We start from the raw sequence: 17764 nt of genomic DNA, 5'->3' as shown, positions 1-17764 counted from the left end.
TCAGACAGAAGTAGCATACCCTCAGTAGGTGGTCCTGTGATATGCATGGAGGAACGTTGTAGTAGTGTAGCACTGCAGAAGGAGGCTGGATGATGTTTTTAGAAGCCTGTCCGGCACTGCTGAAGCGGTTGTTTCTGGTCATGGCAAAGTCCTTATAGCTGCTGCTGCCGTCCTCTAACTCAAACACCTGACTGGGGATCACTGCGTGCTGCTTAGACACACTGCACACAACACCACACTGTGTTACTGTCTGATCAAAATACATGCATCTGAGCAACAATACCATAAACCCTCACACAACATGTCACAGATCAGGCGTGTAGGCAGTCATGAGGCAGCATTATTCAGTGTTGGGATTGTGAACTGTAGAGTGCCACCCAGAGGACAACAGTACTCATTTACTGAAGTATTTCAACAAAGGCTCATACACACAAAGGAGATGGTGAAAAATATGAACTGTATGCATGTGTGTTTATTGATCCACTTCTCACCAAACGTTGAGTCTCTTGCCAAACACCTTGATGCTGTTGAGGTGTGTGATAGCTCTGTCCACAGCATACTCATCTCCCATCTCAACCAATGCTGTACCAGGAACACTCTTCATAAACTTTACCTACAACCACACACACTCACAGTTAACAGCTGTCCATAAAAGCAGAATTTATTAACATGCCAGATGTAACATATACTAAAAAATTCATGACAGTAAAAGACCGACCGTAAAGCCCTAAATCTCATGGCAAAACCTTTATTTATACAGCATTTTAAAGGAATGTATATGGAATATAGAAGTTTTCTTATATTACGGACTGTAAATTGCACGGAAAATCTCATGGCAAAAGCCGTTTTATACAGCATTCACACAGTATTTCCATGTGGCAAATTTTTTTATTTTGATGGTATTTATACAGTAAAATATGGAATAAAGCCGGAACAGTAGAAACATTCTACCGTATTTTTAAAGTTCTGGCAACTACAGCTGCCTTTACAGTTAGTTAGTTTTTGTTTTACAATGTAATGATTCCTTAAAGGACTGGTTCACAATTTTTCTAAAAGCTGGGCATTTTAATATGGGGCCTCATGGAGATTGGCTCACTGCCTGAGCCAGCCTCTGGTAGCCGTTAAAGGAACTGTAGTTTTTGGCACTTGTGTGTTGGCTTCATTTGCAGCCCCGGAGGTTCCTGCTTAGTTTCTAGCCATATTAGACAGGGGATGTCCCAAAAAAATTACATAAAGTGGTACTGTGGATTTGAAAGCTTGGAGTAGTCCTTTCAGTGTAATGGCACAGTGTAGTTGTATAAATTCTTCTGAGGATAATGTAAAGATGTCTAGACCATGACAGTTATTCTCAGAAAGTGTGTAATTCCTGCATCCTAATCATCCAAACAGCAGTGACTGGTCTGACAGCACATTTACTTCTGTTTCCAATCCTACCTTCTCAATGTTTCCGTAGAGGCAGAAGAGGTTGAAGATGCGGGTGCAGTTCATCTTGGATGGATGCAGACCGCTCACCATGGCTACAGAGCTAGGGGCGTGGCCAGAGTACGAGGAGGATGACTGGGGCAGAGGGTAGGACACCATGTCTGGAACGTCTACTGAGGTGAGTTTGTACCTGCTGTTGCCGGGCAGAGGCAGCAGGGGGCAGGGTGGACCTGAGGAGGCAGGGCTCTCAGTTCACTTCAGCTCAATAAACATTTACTGAAAATGACAGTGATTCCTGGCTGGGCTGCAGCAGAGAACGGAAACATGAAGAAGATCCCCACTTGATGTGGATGAGTATTATATTAAAATAGACTTGAAGTGAATCCATTTACTCATTGTGTGTATGTGTAAATGTGTATATGAGGGCTGAGAAGACTAATTAAAACACAGCATGCACATAAGTTTGTCCTTGAACTTTACTATAGTAATAAAAAAAAGGGGGCGCTCAAATAGCTACATCAAAAAGACAGTTTTCATGTGTGCCATGCTTCATGTGGATGTTGACAATGACAGCCTTAGTAATGCATTTATTTCATTAATAGACTCAATTGGCTTCTGTCATTGTGTAAATAAACCCACTCATTGTTTTAATCACACTCTTGACCTCGTCCTGTCGTATGGCATTGCTATTGAACATTTAATAGTCTTCCCACAAAATCTGACCATTATTTAATAACTTTTGAATTCCTATTACTATATTACAAGCCATTTGGCAAAACTTCCTACAGCAGATGTCTATCTGACAGTGCTGTAGCTAAATTCAAGGAGGAGATTCCATCAGTGTTTAATTCAATGCCATGTCTGAATATAACAGAGTCCTATAACCTTAGCCCCTTCCAAATGAATTATCTTGTTAACAGTGCTGCTATAAAAAGGAAATTATTAAAACATAGGAGACTAGCACCGTGGTACAACCACCAAACCCACAAATTAAATCAAAAAGCGCGGAAATCTGAAAGGAAATGGCGCTCTTCGAAATTATTAGAATATCGCTCAATTTGGCAAGATAGTCTTAAAACCTATAGAAAGGCCCTCCATAATGCCAGAGGAGCCTATTATTCAGCACTCATAGAATAAAATAAGAACCCCAGGTTCCTCTTCAGAACTGTAGCCAGGCTGACAGAGAGTCACAGCTCTATTGAGCCACGCATCCTGATAACCCTCAGTAGCAACGACTTTATGAGCTTCTTTTATAATAAAAGTATTACTATTAGAGAGAAAATTAATCACCAAATGCCCTCAACAGGTATCACTGTCTCTCCAAATACAGGAATTTTAACAAACGTAAAATCAGATATATATTTAGACTGTTTTTCTGCTATCGATCTTCATCAGTTAACTTCAATAATTTCTACATCGAAGCCATCAACCTGTCTGTTAGACCCCATCCCAACTAGGCTGCTTAAAGAAGTCGAACCCTTAGTTGGTATTTCTTTACTGGATATGATTAATCTTTCTTTATTGTCAGGATATGTACCACAGTCCTTTAAAGTAGCAGTAATTAAACCCGTTGTTAAAAAGCCCACTCTTAACCCATGGGTTTTAGCTAACCATAGACCTCTTTTTGACCTCCCCTTCCTCTCTAAAATTCTGGAGAAAGTAGTCGCCAAACAGTTGTGTGACTTTCTACATAACAATAGTTTATTTGAGGATTTTCAGTCAGGATTTAGAGTTCATCACAGCACAGAGACAGCTCTGGTTAAAGTTAATAACTTTTTACTGCTTCCGACAATGGACTTGTCTCTGTACTTGTATTATTAGATCATAGTGCTGCATTAGACACCATTGACCATGATATTCTTTTACAGAGACTTGAGCATCTAATTGGCATTAAAGGAACCGCACTAAGCTGGTTAGTCCTATTTATCAGATCGTTCTCAGTTTGTATACACTCAAGTCAGTCATGGAGTTCCACAAGGTTCTGTGCTTGGACCAATTCTATTCACTTTATATATGCTTCCCTTAGGCAACATTATTAGGAATCACTCCATTAACTTTCACTGTTACGCAGATGATACCCAGTTATATCTATCAATCAAGCCCGATTAAATTAATCAGTTATCTAAATTACAAGCATGTCTTAAGGACATAAAAACCTAGAGGAATTTTCTGATGCTAAACTCAGAAAAAACTGAGTCCTTGTACATGGCTCCAAACACCTGTGAGACTCACTATCTAAAGATATAGTTACTCTAAATGGTATTACCTTGGCCTCTAGCACCACTGTCAGGAATCTTGGAGTTATCTTCGATCAGGATATGTCCTTTAACTCCCACATAAAGCAGACCTCTAGGACTGTCTAAATCAGACACATCCTGTCACAGACAGATGTACAAAAACCAGTCCATGCATTTGTTACTTCTAGGTTGGATTACTGCAATTCCTTATTATCAGGCTGCCCCAATAAGTCCGTTAAGATGCTACAATTAATTCAGAATGCTGCAGCACGATTACCTACAGGAACATCGGAAAGAGATCATATTTCTTCTGTATCAGCTTCTCTGCACTGGATCCCTGTAAAATTTAAAATCCTCCTCCTCACCAACAAAGCTCTTCATGGTCAGGCCCCTTCATAACTTAAAAGAGCTCATAGCACCCTATTACCCCCCTAGAACACTACGTTCTCTGAATGCAGGGCTACTTGTGGTTCTCTAAAAGTAGAACAGGAACCAGAGCCTTCAGCTACCAAGCTCCTCTCCTGTGGAACCAGCTTCCAGTTGTGGTTCGGGAGGCAGACACCCTCTCCACATTTAAGAGTAGGCTTAAGACGTTCCTCTTTGATAAAGCTTATAGTTAGGGCTGGATCAGGTGAGTCCTGAACCATCCCTTAGTTATGCTGCTATAGGCCTAGACTATCGGGGGATTTCCCATGAAGCACTGAGCTCCTCTCTTCCTCTCTCTCTCTTTCTGCACTCATTCATGTCCCATTAATGCATGTTATTAACTTCACTTCTTCCCCGGAGTTCTTGTGCTTTCTCGTCTCACAGGTTCTCATGGTTCCTGGTGGAGCCTCCTGCCATGGTCCTGCGTGACTGCCATTGCTAATATTATTATCATTATTATTATTATTATTATTATTACTACAGTTACTATTATTACAAGTGCTTGCTCATGGTGTACGGTCTAGACCTGCTGTATTTGAAAAGTGTCCTGAGATAATTTCTGTTATGAATTGGCGCTATACAATTGAATTTAATTGAATTGAATGTTCCTTATGCATGCAATTCTTTCTCTTTATTGGGTCTTTGTTTTCCTCATCATAATTAAACAGCTAATGTCTGTTTTGAGGAACACAGTACATGTGAATCTTTTGATCAGCCTACTGATTAAACATTATCTCTAGTAAAGTATTTTTCACGAGCCTATAGGCTACAGAGGCTCCTTTATTCTGTATCATAACAGAAATCTGACCCACAATGAAGTGAAATGTGTTGTATAAACTAAGTATAAGTATACTATACACCATGCATCCAATATACTAAGTATAATAGGATGCACGTTAAGTATCACATGAGGTCATTTGTTCTTCTGATTAGTGAAAAGAAACATGTGGCCGTTCACAGTTTGTTATATCACTAATATGATTAGTTCTGCACGTGTGTTTCTGTCAGTTGACAAACTGATCTGAGCACACTTTATCATCTGTTCTTTCACAGTTCATCAAACTGTAATCAAGAAACTCTTTTAAATACTTGGTTATCTCAGTGTTGATATTGGGCTGTAACCTTGCGAGGCAGCTGATCACAAGATGATGCGAGCATCAGTGTCCTTTGAGGAACAACTGGCAGCTACAGCATGACCTACAGGCGTAGTTTAATGCTAAGTGAGTATGCTAACTGAGTGTGACAACATGTGTGAGAAGTGCAGCATCAGAACTGCAGAGAAGAATGTCACTGAAGGTTTTTCTCCATGGAAACGATGTTTTCGCTCTTCTCCAGACTGGCTTTAGTAAGAGTTTGCTATATGGTTCTTTGATCTGACTGGCTAAAGTTCCCCTGTGATAGATGCTGACAGATGGTTCATCCAATCACTTGAGTATTTTTTGAAAGTGCCTGCCATTTTCCAGTTTCCAACAACTTCTCAAATGGTTCTGTGCAACTATCTGGGAAGTCATTTATGTGCCAAGTCTCTGTATGGATGTGAAATAAATATTATACAGGGCCTAAAATGACAAACTCAACATACTAGTCCATATTTTATTTATGTTTAATGTATCAATATGTTTTATGTTAAATGACTATAGGCTATAGGCTCACATAAACAAACACCCTGGGTTAGGGCTGCTCGATTATGGAAAAAATTATATAATCCCGATTATTTGGGTCAAAATTGAAATCACAATTATTCAAACGATTATTTTTTTAAACTTCAGAAACATGCTGCATTTATTGGACATTTGTCAAAAACACTTTGCAAGGAAGTCCTCAGTTTCACTTTCCTTTCCCCATAAACATTTATAAGTCTCCTCGTTACCTGTTCAAACGAAAACAACGTGACGGGAGAAGACTGCAACTAGTGTCGCGACCACCAGCGCACGTATAAATAGTTACGGTGCTCCCGTGACTTCACATTGTCTCGCGACACGTCGGGAACGGCGAGTATACCGAGCGCATGACTCGTGTGCCGTGGGGGAGGGACGGAAATACGCATGCGCGAAATATGCAGACTGTATACAACGTTGCACAACAGCAAATGAAAAAAAAAAAAATCGTTTGGCTCCAAAATCGTAATCATGATCAAATTTGGATTAATTGAGCAGCCTTACCCTGTGTAAACGCACCACCATGCTCCTAATCTAAAAGATTCAGTGACTTGTGTGTGCCTATATGTGTTGAAAAAAGATAAAGACACAGATGAATGTAGGGGCATTTCAAGTATCACTACCACATGCACATTTGGTATTTTGATGACTCTTCTCACCCCCCATAGTGTGTGTGTGTGTGTGTGTGTGTATTGTGAGACAGCTTAAATTAAAGAGTGTAATTGGCAGGGATCAGTTTCCAAATGCAGGAGAAGGTATACCTACTGCTGCACCTTTGGCCATTACACTTGACTGGCAATCTACACCTACGCTGGGTGAATGTGTGTGTGCGTGGGTGGGTGTGTGTGTAGGAGAGTGTCAAGTATCACCTCTGAGGTATGGGGGCTGTAGATGAAGTAGCGGCCTTGTGTAAGGCAGCAGATTCAGTTACCAGTGTAATTCTAACTGTGTGTGTGTGTGTGTATGTGCTGTAGTCTTACCATAGCCGTTATCACTGTAGGATGATGGGTGTTCTCCTAAAATGGCCTGTCTCTGCCTGCCCTTTCCACGGTCTGAAACACACACGCATACACACACACACACACACACACACACACACACACAATTACATTGTGTGCAGGACTGACCAATAATTTACTTAAAAACAATGGGCTTGTTTCACAGATGTAGATCGCCTGTTTCTGAAGACTGCAATGCCTCTTTAGAGGGCTGTAAGCCCAGACAGGGCTAAAATTTACTCAGGATGATTCCAACGAACAGTTCTACCGTCACCTTTATTTTCTCTTAGTTTGACTAACCTGGGAGTTTGTTTACAACCCGTCTGATTGTCTGACTGCTTGTGTTTCGGACCCACTTTAGTGATACGTTCCCAGATCTCAGCAATTAACTTGGTTATTACATTGATACTTTTGATATAAATGATACACAAAACAAGAATAAGACCCAGGTTACAAGAAATGTCCTATATTCTTATATTGCACTATATTCTTTAATAGACAACCACAAAGTTACACTACAGTAAAATACTGCCACAAGATCACGTTTAAGGTTGAATCTTGAAGAGAAACTGTTGGGGGAGCTGTCAGTTATTAGTTGGGCTCTATAGCATGGAAATCAGATTATTGTATAAACTTTCAGTCAAAGGTGCACTCACGGCCACAGCTGGAAATTATCTTGACCTTGTGCAACATGCAAAAATAGAGAACCCTAAAGGGAAATTCCAGTTTCACACAACTTGGGTCCTGTTTTTAATGGTTTTGTCTATCATTTCTAGTTTACCTTACCTACCTTGCTTAGGCTGTTACCAAGGCAACATCAGATGTTGCCTTGGTAACAGCCTAAGCAAGGTAGTCCACTCCATACATCTGTCTCCCCAGCCAGGTACTCCAGCTCTCCTGGGGATCCCAAGCCATTCCCAGGCCCGATGGGACATGTAATCCCTCCAGTCTGTTCTGGGTCAGACCTGGGGTCTCCTCCCAGTTTGATGAAAAAACCCCTTGAGCCCTCCCTCCAGTAGATATCCTAATCAGATGTCTAAACCACTTCAACTGGCTTTTTTTTTATAGTGAAGGAGCAGCAGTTCTACTATTTCCTGTAACTTCAGTATGTCTGAACATTTCACCCGACTCTGAAGTTGAGCCCAGCCTCCATCAGCAAAGATGATGTCCCCCACTTGTATCCACAATGTCATTCATTTAGTCACTTCCCAAATCTCACAACCAAAGGTGAGGGTTGGAGTGTAGATTGACTGATAAATTGAGAGCTCTTTTCAACACCCCAAAATTACTGCTGAAGCCACCCCAATCGCCGCCCTCATCTTGTATTCCATTTTAGCCTCACTTGTGAGCAAGACCCCTGACATACATTGTTCAGAACCCCCCTTGTCCAGCAGAGTACCATGTCATGACCAGTATATAGTGCCATGGGAGAGAAAAAAACATAAATTGCAAAAAGATATAGGAAGGTGGAAGTCAGTCAGGTCAATGGTGTAGTGAGTGGATGTGTGGGAAATGTGGTAAAATAATAGAAGAACCAACCAAACCACATGGCGAGAGTCAAGCCAAGAAGCATCTTATACAGTGCCTGGCAAGCCTTGGTCCGAACCTCGGTCAACGTCCTCTTTTCCTGTACTTAGATATGCTATGTGCTACGCTCGTCTATGTTGAAAATGCTAGCTAACTAGCTGGCTAATTTATATCAATTGTTAGTTGGCTAGTTAGCTAACGTTTTGCTAACATATATCTTTAAAGCACCTTCAAAATGTCAGCTTTTCAACATAGACGAGCCTAGCATATAGTATATCTAAGTACAGGGAAGGACAAAACTGAGGCTTGCTCAATTGTTACTGGAGCGCAGAGCAAAAAGAGGCAGGACTTAGGAAGGGTCAAGTACCTTTACCTGCAAGAAACAGGTAATAATAAAACAGGCAAGAGGACTTGGAGGTGCCACTTGGCTGAAAACGGCCCCAGTATGTGTAGGTCAATAAAGCCACCATACTATTGACTTTAGTGCTGCACAAGAGACTCTGTCCAAAAAAACAGAAGAAGACACAATCCTGACAAAGCCCAATAGCCACTGCAAATGTTGTTCTTACCTTTGCTAATTGCTGAGATCTGAGACACAATAACAATAACTAGCCCCTGAAGTGCACCACATCTTAACAATTTTAAACATTATCCAAGTATATGAGTGGGAGTGGACAGCAGGAGATCATGCTGCAGGAGATTTTTGGGATGTTTTTATAATATGAAAACTTGTCACAATAGAATCCATTATACACATTCTTGAAGCAACAAGACTGTTGAAGCAACAGGGGGCATTTAGTTGCATTTGGTTTGGTACTTTCGATTTTTTTAAAATAAAAAACAAAACAAAAACCCACACACACTATAAAGCTGACCACTGAAATACTGCTCCGACAGGGATGGTTGTATTTAATAACACATATAATGTACATGATGGCTCAAGAAAAAGAGCCTATGTGCTGTCATGTCTGTTATTCACAGTTTAGAATTACAAAAGAAAATGGGTAAAGTCCTTCTACGAACCATCATTTTTTGTGCGTTGAAAGTAAGTGAGTTGATTTCAAATTACATTAATTTCTATAAACCATACTCATGAGTAATGATTCTTAGACCCCAGGGAGGAAAAAAACTTCAATAAACTTTATGGTAATGATGGAGGTGAGTAAATAAGAAAACAGGTTTAAGGTGGTTTTATTCAATATAATGATACAGAGAAGGTCATGAACAGAGATAGAAAGAGACAGTACCTGTGAGGCATCAAGCTTTCTCTTTTTTTCTCCCTCAGCACGAAAGAACATCAACCTGCATTACATTATCATCATAATGATAAAAACATCATCATTACTGTGGCTGTCAAACACATTTACTTTCCATCACTGTGTCTCATACTACAGTGTATATATACTATACAAAAGACTACATTGGAGGCACACTGAAATGACACTGACTTTTTTTCCTGAGAGTCAGACCAGTCAGCTGAAGAGAGAGAAGTAACCCCCACCCTGCCCCCTACCCCCCACACACTGGTCAGCAGTTATTTGGCTGATGTTGTATCCTGAAGACAGGCACACACATCAACACACGCACAGTGATCAGAGGAGAGGTGCTACAGCAGTGAAAAGTGAGAAGGCCTGGAGCTAATCCAGAGAGCAGGATGGCCATCCACACTGACCTTCACACCACAGATTAGCAGCACACACAGTCAGCATGCATGTTTCTGTGCTATATTCAGAGAACCTGGTTAATCGCAGAGGCAGTCGAGCTGAGCCACTGTGTGCATCAGCTGGCTGCTGCCACCAAGCCCAGCTTCTTCATTTGGTGTGACCATTTGATCTTCAGGACAATGAACATGGATCAGCTGAGACCAAACATTGTCATCAATAGGGCTGTGTATTGGCAAGAATCTGGCAAAACGTATCACAATACAGGGGTTACGATTCATACTGTATCCAAGTTGATATATTGAGTTATTCAAATTTTAGGAAAACTGTCATAGTATGAAGAACACACCACCATATGCATACAATCTGAACAAATTACTTTGGGGTGCCCTGGTAGACTTTGTGCCCCATGTACTAAGGCTGAAGTCCTTACCCCAGAGGCCCAGGTTTCATTCCAAACTGTGGCCCTTGCCTACACCTCTCCAAAACTGCAAAAAACCTTCCAGTTACTTTGACTTCTACCTCTTTCACTTTGATATCTTGGTCAATGAATGGCAAATTATTACTAACACTTGAGAGTCTGAAGAGAGTAATAAGTCATTTATTTCTGTTGATCAACACCTGTAGTCCACAGTAGCTTTTGCATTGCACCGGCATTCTCTAATTTACACAGCTAACACTGTGCTCTTAATTATTTAAATCTTCCGACACAGCAAAGATCAGTAATTGACCTTCTCTGCTTGACACCGGTGAGCTGTTCTCCCTGATTCCACATTTATACAATGAGGTCATATGGAGTAGAGCTGGTGTCTTCAGTAAGAGCGCTCAGCTCCACCAAAGATCTGCCCTTGGACGCCACCAATATCACACCTGGTGTGCGCAGGACAACAGGGTACACTATATTTGAACTGGGAAGTTGGAATTTCCTAGTTTCAAGTCAGAAATATCAGGTGGAATGGCCCCTGAAGTCAGATTTCCAACTAGAAAAGTCAGAAGAACCTCATCAACCCCAACACCCAAGAAAGCTGCTTCCTGCGTCAACTAAGGTAAAACTGTAGTAATATACTGTTTATTAGCATCTCTGTCTCAATAAATCAGTTGTCACATTACTGCCCAACTGTCCGTGGAAATATTTGCATGAGCAAAATACAGCGTAATGCATTGTTATCAACTGTTATTGCTAACAATGGCTAATGGATAACCTGGCTAGAGCTAGGTTTTCCAAACAATAGGACTCCTCAGGTAAATGGAATGCACCATAAAACCCTTTGATGGACCTATACCTACGGTGGAGGCACAGCAGGTGCAGTTCAGTGATGTAATAATCAAAACCAAGCGTACAATCACTTACTGAATAGGAACCAGGAAAGCAACCCAGCATGGGCAAACAAAAAGAAAATCCAGCATCCATAAAAAAAACATCCAAAAAAACCCAAGATCCAAGATCCAAATAACTCTATGAAAACACTAGGAATATGCTGGGACGTTTGACACATGGACTGAGACGAAATGGCATTGAAACAAGGGAACATAAACTACATACACATACACTACAACATACACTAGTGAGGAAAGGATAATGAGACACAGGTGACTCTGAACAAATGTGGGAAAAAGACAAAGGCAGAAAGTGGTTACACAAGACACACAAGGAAGGACTCAATCCACATAAAACAGGAAATAACTAAACTAAAACCAGAACAACCTAGGCTCAAGTCAGCCCTGGCATCTAGTTTCAAATCCTGAACTGAAATAATTAGTCTTTATCAAAACAAGCAAAACAATGTTTTTTTTCTCACTGCCAAAAGTGTTGAGCTCTCAGTGTACTGGTTTATTAAAGCCTCTATACTGTTCTGAAAAGTGATGTCTAATGATGAGCTCAATGACTATTATGCCAGAGGGGGAACTTCATCATTGATGGTAACCACTGCAAACTCTACCACACTTACAAGTGCCGTTTGTGGTTACTGCTGTCTTTAGTTTTGTCCAGTTGCAAACTTTATACTAATCCTAACCATGTTTTGAGCCTGTAACGAGTTAACACTGGAAATATTTAGTGCAGTTTAAAAGTTCAAAATGCCAGTAGAGCATGCAGATTATGACTGTTGTCTCACAGTGTAAAGCACAACAGAGAGTGCTGTCAGTGGTGCAACTGGGGGCATTAGTAGCTCAGTCGCCAGTTCAAATCCAGCACAGACCACAGTATGGATGAGTCCATTTCCAAGGTGCCGAGGTGCCCTTGAGCAAGGCCCCGAACCCCTAACTGCTCCCAGTGATCCCAACCCATCACTGTATGTAAAAAAAAAACTGAGTGAAAAAAGATTTTCCCCATTGGGGATTAATAAAGTTAATCTCTTAAACAGTACCAGTAAAAAAAATCTAAAAAGTAATAACAAATAAAGTAATAAACCTGGCTCACTATTATGTTTTATGTTGTCACAGATCAAATTGGCATCGGTGGTCAGTGTTGCAGTTTGATTGACATTCCTTTTAATACAAAATGAATTCATTATTTGTATCTTCACTGCCAAAATAAATGGTAAATGGACCTGTACTTGTATAGCGCCTTTCTAGTCTTCCGACCACTCAAAGCGCTTTTACACTACGTGCCACATTCACCCTTTCACACACATTCACTCAGTGATGGCAAAGTCCATCAAACAGAAACTAACTCATTCATACACATTCACACACTGATGCACGGCATCAGGAGCATTTCAGGGTTCAGTATCTTGCTTGAGGATACTTCGACATGTGGCACCGGGAGGTGTTAGGGGACGACCCGCTCTGCCTCTGCACCACAGCCGCCCCAACATTAGCTCACAGTGTACACTTTATAATACTAGTATACTAGCTGTGAACATGACAACCAGGTTGCTTATAGCTGTGTAGTGTCTGAAAGTATTTTGACACCCGACCAGAAACATTTTAGAATCATAAATTACATCATCCTGTTTTTCGCATGTTTTTCTACTTTGATAATCAGTATATTTTGAGAATCATGTGACCTCCAGCAAAGAGCGTTCAATGAACCACGAAAACAAATCAAAGCAAATCCCCCTTGGACCTTGTCCCCTGGGAGGGTTTGATTAATTACCAGCTGCTCCATGACGCTTATTACTGCCAGCACATCGTAAAGAGAACACAATTAAACTCCACAGCAACCAGTCACTTTGCAACTCCAGTCAACCCAGAGGGACCTACAGCACCTGTAGACTTCATGAGAGTGGAGGACAAACAGACAGCAGCACTGTATATGTATATTATGTGACTGTGTCAGGATGGTTGACTTCTTCTCTGTCCTTGGTTGTGACCTTATGCAAGCTGATCTGAAGCAACATGAGCCTCAACACACACACACACACACACACACACACACACACACACACACACACACACACACACACACACACACACACAGTGTAATGTAGGCTTAATGTCAGTGACTCTTCTAAATACAAAAGCCAAAAAAGGACAGTAAAGGAAGAGAGAGAGAAGGACATGAGAGGGATAGAAAATGGGAGGAGAAGAGTAAAAGAAGAGGGTGACAAAAAAGAAAGCGAAGAACAGAAAACTGAATATAAGGAAGCTGTGGATGGCACAGGGAGGAGAAATGGATGTGGGTTGAAAAGCTAACAGAAAAAAGAGAATCTCAAAAGGTATCAAAAAACGTGGAGGTAAGACGGAATGCGCGAAAGAGGAAGAAGGAATAGGAGAGAGGAGGTGGATGGGAGAAAAGAGGATTGAGGAGTAAGAGGGAGAGGTGGAGGGAGAGGATTAGCAGAAACAGGATGATGAGAGTGCAAAAGATGAAGAGGGTGAAAGCTGAGAGGTAGCAGCAGCATGGGAGCTCAACAGAGAGGTGGAGGTGGATGGAGAGAAGGATGAGCTGAAAGGAGAAGAGGAAGACAAAGAGGAGCAGAGTGACAGGGTGGTATGAAAGCTGAAAGTAAGTAGGGTAGCGTGAACATCTTAGGAAACAGCATGAAAACAGGGAATATAAGCCTCTGTGGACTAACCCACCCTTACTTTAAGGTATCTAAATTCCAAGTACAAAGCTTAGTGCCTTTATAAAATCTTACAATAGAGGACATTTTTGAAATATCATCTGATTCTGATGCACAGCAGGATCAGCATCTTTTACCCTTGTGTGTGCTTAGAGTGATATTCAAGATGATCACTTTTCATAAACATATTTCAATGTGTTGCACAATTACATGCCTCCTCTGTGCTAGTGACACTAAGAACCCTTGAAGCCACAAATTGCACAAGACATCTGAGAAAATCTGTGTTTCTTCTTGTTCCTCTTCCTAACTGTGCACAATAATGTATGTGCAGGGTTTAAACCTTGCAGACTGACCTCTGAGGAAGTCGAAACTGTCTTCACACTTGCAATTTCAAAGGTGTCTTCCCCCTTGCATGAAGCATAAATGGCTTTAGTGAATAGCCCCCAAAACATCTCACTTGGAGAGAGCATACAGTATACTATGCATATGGTTAATACTTCATTAAAAAGACTGTCCTAACAAAATGTTTGCGACCAGTGATTCCCATTGCTATTCAAAGACAATGTTCAGTCTTCACTTGTCCTTGTCTGTGTCCTTGCAATGTGCCTCCATTGAAAACAAAAAACACTGCAGATATGCATTCATTTATTAATTAATATTTCACCTATAACAGAGTTGGGACCAGCTCACAATGCTATCAATCATTTCATCAATCATTTTGACACAAGACAGTCTAAGGCTGCATTAGTGAGCCCTACAGACTCCAGTGTTCATTACACTCCTCACAATAGGACATGCCTAAAGGTTCCCTGTGGAGTTTAAGCTCTCCAGTAGCACTATGGAGCTGGTTTGCATTAGTTTTTTTTTATCTTGTGAAGTGCACATGGATGTGCACACACACGCTGGGGATGATGTAATACACAGTCCTGCACTATTTCAGTGATTAACAGGTGGTGGTGACATGGTGACGAGATATGCAGCATTGCGCCAACAAAGGCAGGGAAGAAGACTGCAAGCTAGTAAACATGGATGTAAACAATGCTGGATTTAAAATACTTTAAAAATTGGCCTGCTAATGTTTTATGAGGAAGGACATGCACTGGATATGTTTGTTAGACTTGGATACACAATGTGTTTTGATGAAAAGCACTGAATTTAAATATAACTTTGGTTTAGGACTGCACAATTGAAATATGGTCAAGCGTAATATGCTAATTAAAAAAGCAGTAATTTTTTGATTACAGTAAAATGTGTGACAAAATATCATTATAATGAAGGACTGTAGTTCTGAAGCGATACCCTGGCCCACAAATGTTTATCAGGATTTTAAGTTTTTTCATTGAAATTTGTGATGCAAAAATAATCATTCCCACACTATTTGTGAATAATATCTTTCAGAATAATCACAATATGATGTTTTTACCATTGTGCAGCCCTACTTTTTACAAAAATACTCCACAGGGCCCCTTTAAAGCTAAATATGTAAGAGTTTGTTCTGAGGGTGGCAGTAGAGAAAATGTCATGGGGCCCTGAAAAAGGTTTATACTACTGAAACCATAAATGTGACAGTGAGACTGTCCATCCATTTATTGTGTGCAATGGAAAGATCTGGCCAGAAGGTGGCGCTTACGGAAAGGACAGGGTGTCACCAAAAACATTATGAATCATGTCAAGCTCTATGGACATGGGCTATCCATTGGACATTTAATGGTTATCTGGACAGTAGTTGTTACATATATCTACTTTTCATCCATCACCACTAGCGGGACAAAAATGTGGGAAAACCAGGGCCTTCATTAGACCAATTTTTTTCATCCTCTTTAGATGTCTCATATATTTTCTTTCACATTGTCTGAAAGGTAATCTAATTTACTGAAGTGATTGAATTAAGAATGAACTGGCCCCAACTTTAATCTCATCACACAGTTTGAGACTTTTCAGAAAGAATCCTCAGCTACACACCACATACAGTACAAAGAATGCAGCATTTAGAGTAGTCACTGTACACACCGAGACCGTGCATAGATAACATAGATTGTCACTGCTCATATTACAGTAGTCCTTGTTTTAAACAAAGCACTGAGGTATTCCCATGGGTTTTTATGTCAAAAATGTACCAATTAACATTCTAAGAGCTCTATTATGTGAAAAGGACATCCATGACCATGCACGTGTCAGAATGTACAGCTAATCAGGGGATTTACATTAGTGCTGTCACGATATACTGGTTTTCACCATTATCCCAATATTTACAACTGTACAAAGAATATTTATACTGCTATTCACTGCAGCCACGATTCTGGTCCATGCCAACTGAGGATCAACTTTTTTTCTCAGTACTGCATCCATCTAGGCCTGTCACAATAACGACTTTTGTTGGACAATATATTGAAGCAATTCACTTTTAATTCTTAAGAATATTCAGACACTGGAATGTTAAAAAAAATTAAATAGACTGATAAATAAAACATAAATAAAACAGCACAACCAAAACAATAAATGAATTGGACTCTCAGGCTCTTTAAAAAAAATTGGGTCATTCATTCCTTAAAAGCAAATATAGTAAGTAATGGTAGGGAAAACCCTACTGTTTATTCTGGCACCGTGTTGGATAACATTAACATTAACAAAACTATAAGTGTAATATCCTGACAACTGATAATTATATATCGTACAGTAAATCAACAATATAATTATTGTGACAGGCTTACATCCAACCAGTTTGTATTACATTAGTTTAGCAGAACAGCCTTCCATTAAAAATAACGCGACAAAGAAAGGGTTTCAGAAGTCAGGTCAAACCTTGTTAATGGAGTATGTATTTTTTGGTTTGCAGTGATATAGTCTTGCTTTAAAGACTTGTTTCATTCAATGTTGTGTGTTTTATGTCTGAGGGCCGTGTTGGAAATGGATGGTTGGATTGGTGTGTTTTGTACATTCATAACCAACATCAATATTGTATTATTTATACTAAATAGGAACGCTGAAGTTCCTTTGTCGTTATCGCTGGGTTGCCAAAACACACACACACACACACACACACACACACACACACACAACTGGGTTCACACATGCATACACACACCGCCTTCAGACCCTCTGTCTTCTCTCTGTGTTCATTTACACAGCCAACTACTATACTATTCTATACTACTATTTAACTGCCCATCTTTATATTGCAGCATTCCTGCTGTTCGTTCTGCATTTGCACAAAAGAGGATGTCCTTTTGAAGTTGGCAATTAAATGCTAAATGAAGTGTTAAATATTATTTTTTTATATTTGTAATAACATTTTGTATTTTGTGTAGTATGGAAAGGTTAATAATATTGTGATATTTTGAGCCACAATAAAGGGTTTAATTAAAAGTTGATATCGTGACAGCTCTAATTCAGATAGAGTAAAGTGACAGAGAGCAAAGATTAGGCTAGACTTCTATACTGTAGACTCGCATAGCCAGACTTTTGACTCTGGTCCACAGTGAGTTTTAACCAAAAAGATCTTTTAATCAGATTTTTCAGTGAAAACAAACCCAAACAGGCAGTTTAGAGCACAAAGATCTTAATGCACCTGTGTGGACCAGACATCAGGCCATGCAAGGCTACTTCTCCAGACAGAGGGGGAGATTAAAAACACAGGGTGGTGTAGCTAGATAGAAGGAAGTGCTACTGAAGTCCTGCAGACAGAGGTGGGGCTGAGGCCTCCTGGGCATGTTGAAGCAGCAGCTGCATGGTGGTCAGCAGGTGTGAGATCCATCTTTTTCTCCCTCTCTCTCTCTCTTTTTGCTGGGTTGCTGAAGGTGAAGATGGAAGAAAGCTGCTGTGCATGGT

General features: G+C 40.4%; 1 protein-coding gene across 1 annotated transcript in view; it reads right to left on the bottom strand.

Moving 5' to 3' along the window:
* The window catches only part of LOC127376694 (heterogeneous nuclear ribonucleoprotein L-like), a 45908-nt gene that overhangs the window by 6670 nt on the left and 21474 nt on the right, over positions 1-17764 (bottom strand). Inside the window, exons 8-11 of the mRNA XM_051423815.1 lie at positions 6724-6795; positions 1435-1652; positions 492-613; positions 20-221 (exon numbers count right to left, since the gene is read on the bottom strand). Coding sequence (XP_051279775.1) covers positions 20-221; positions 492-613; positions 1435-1652; positions 6724-6795 — 614 coding nt within the window. The remainder of the gene's footprint in view (positions 1-19; positions 222-491; positions 614-1434; positions 1653-6723; positions 6796-17764) is intronic.

This window comes from Dicentrarchus labrax, unplaced genomic scaffold, assembly GCF_905237075.1.
Source record: "Dicentrarchus labrax unplaced genomic scaffold, dlabrax2021, whole genome shotgun sequence".
NCBI classification, from domain to species: Eukaryota; Metazoa; Chordata; class Actinopteri; family Moronidae; genus Dicentrarchus; species Dicentrarchus labrax.
The sequence above is the reverse complement of the archived record's forward strand: the minus strand, read 5'-3'. Positions and strand labels throughout refer to the sequence as shown.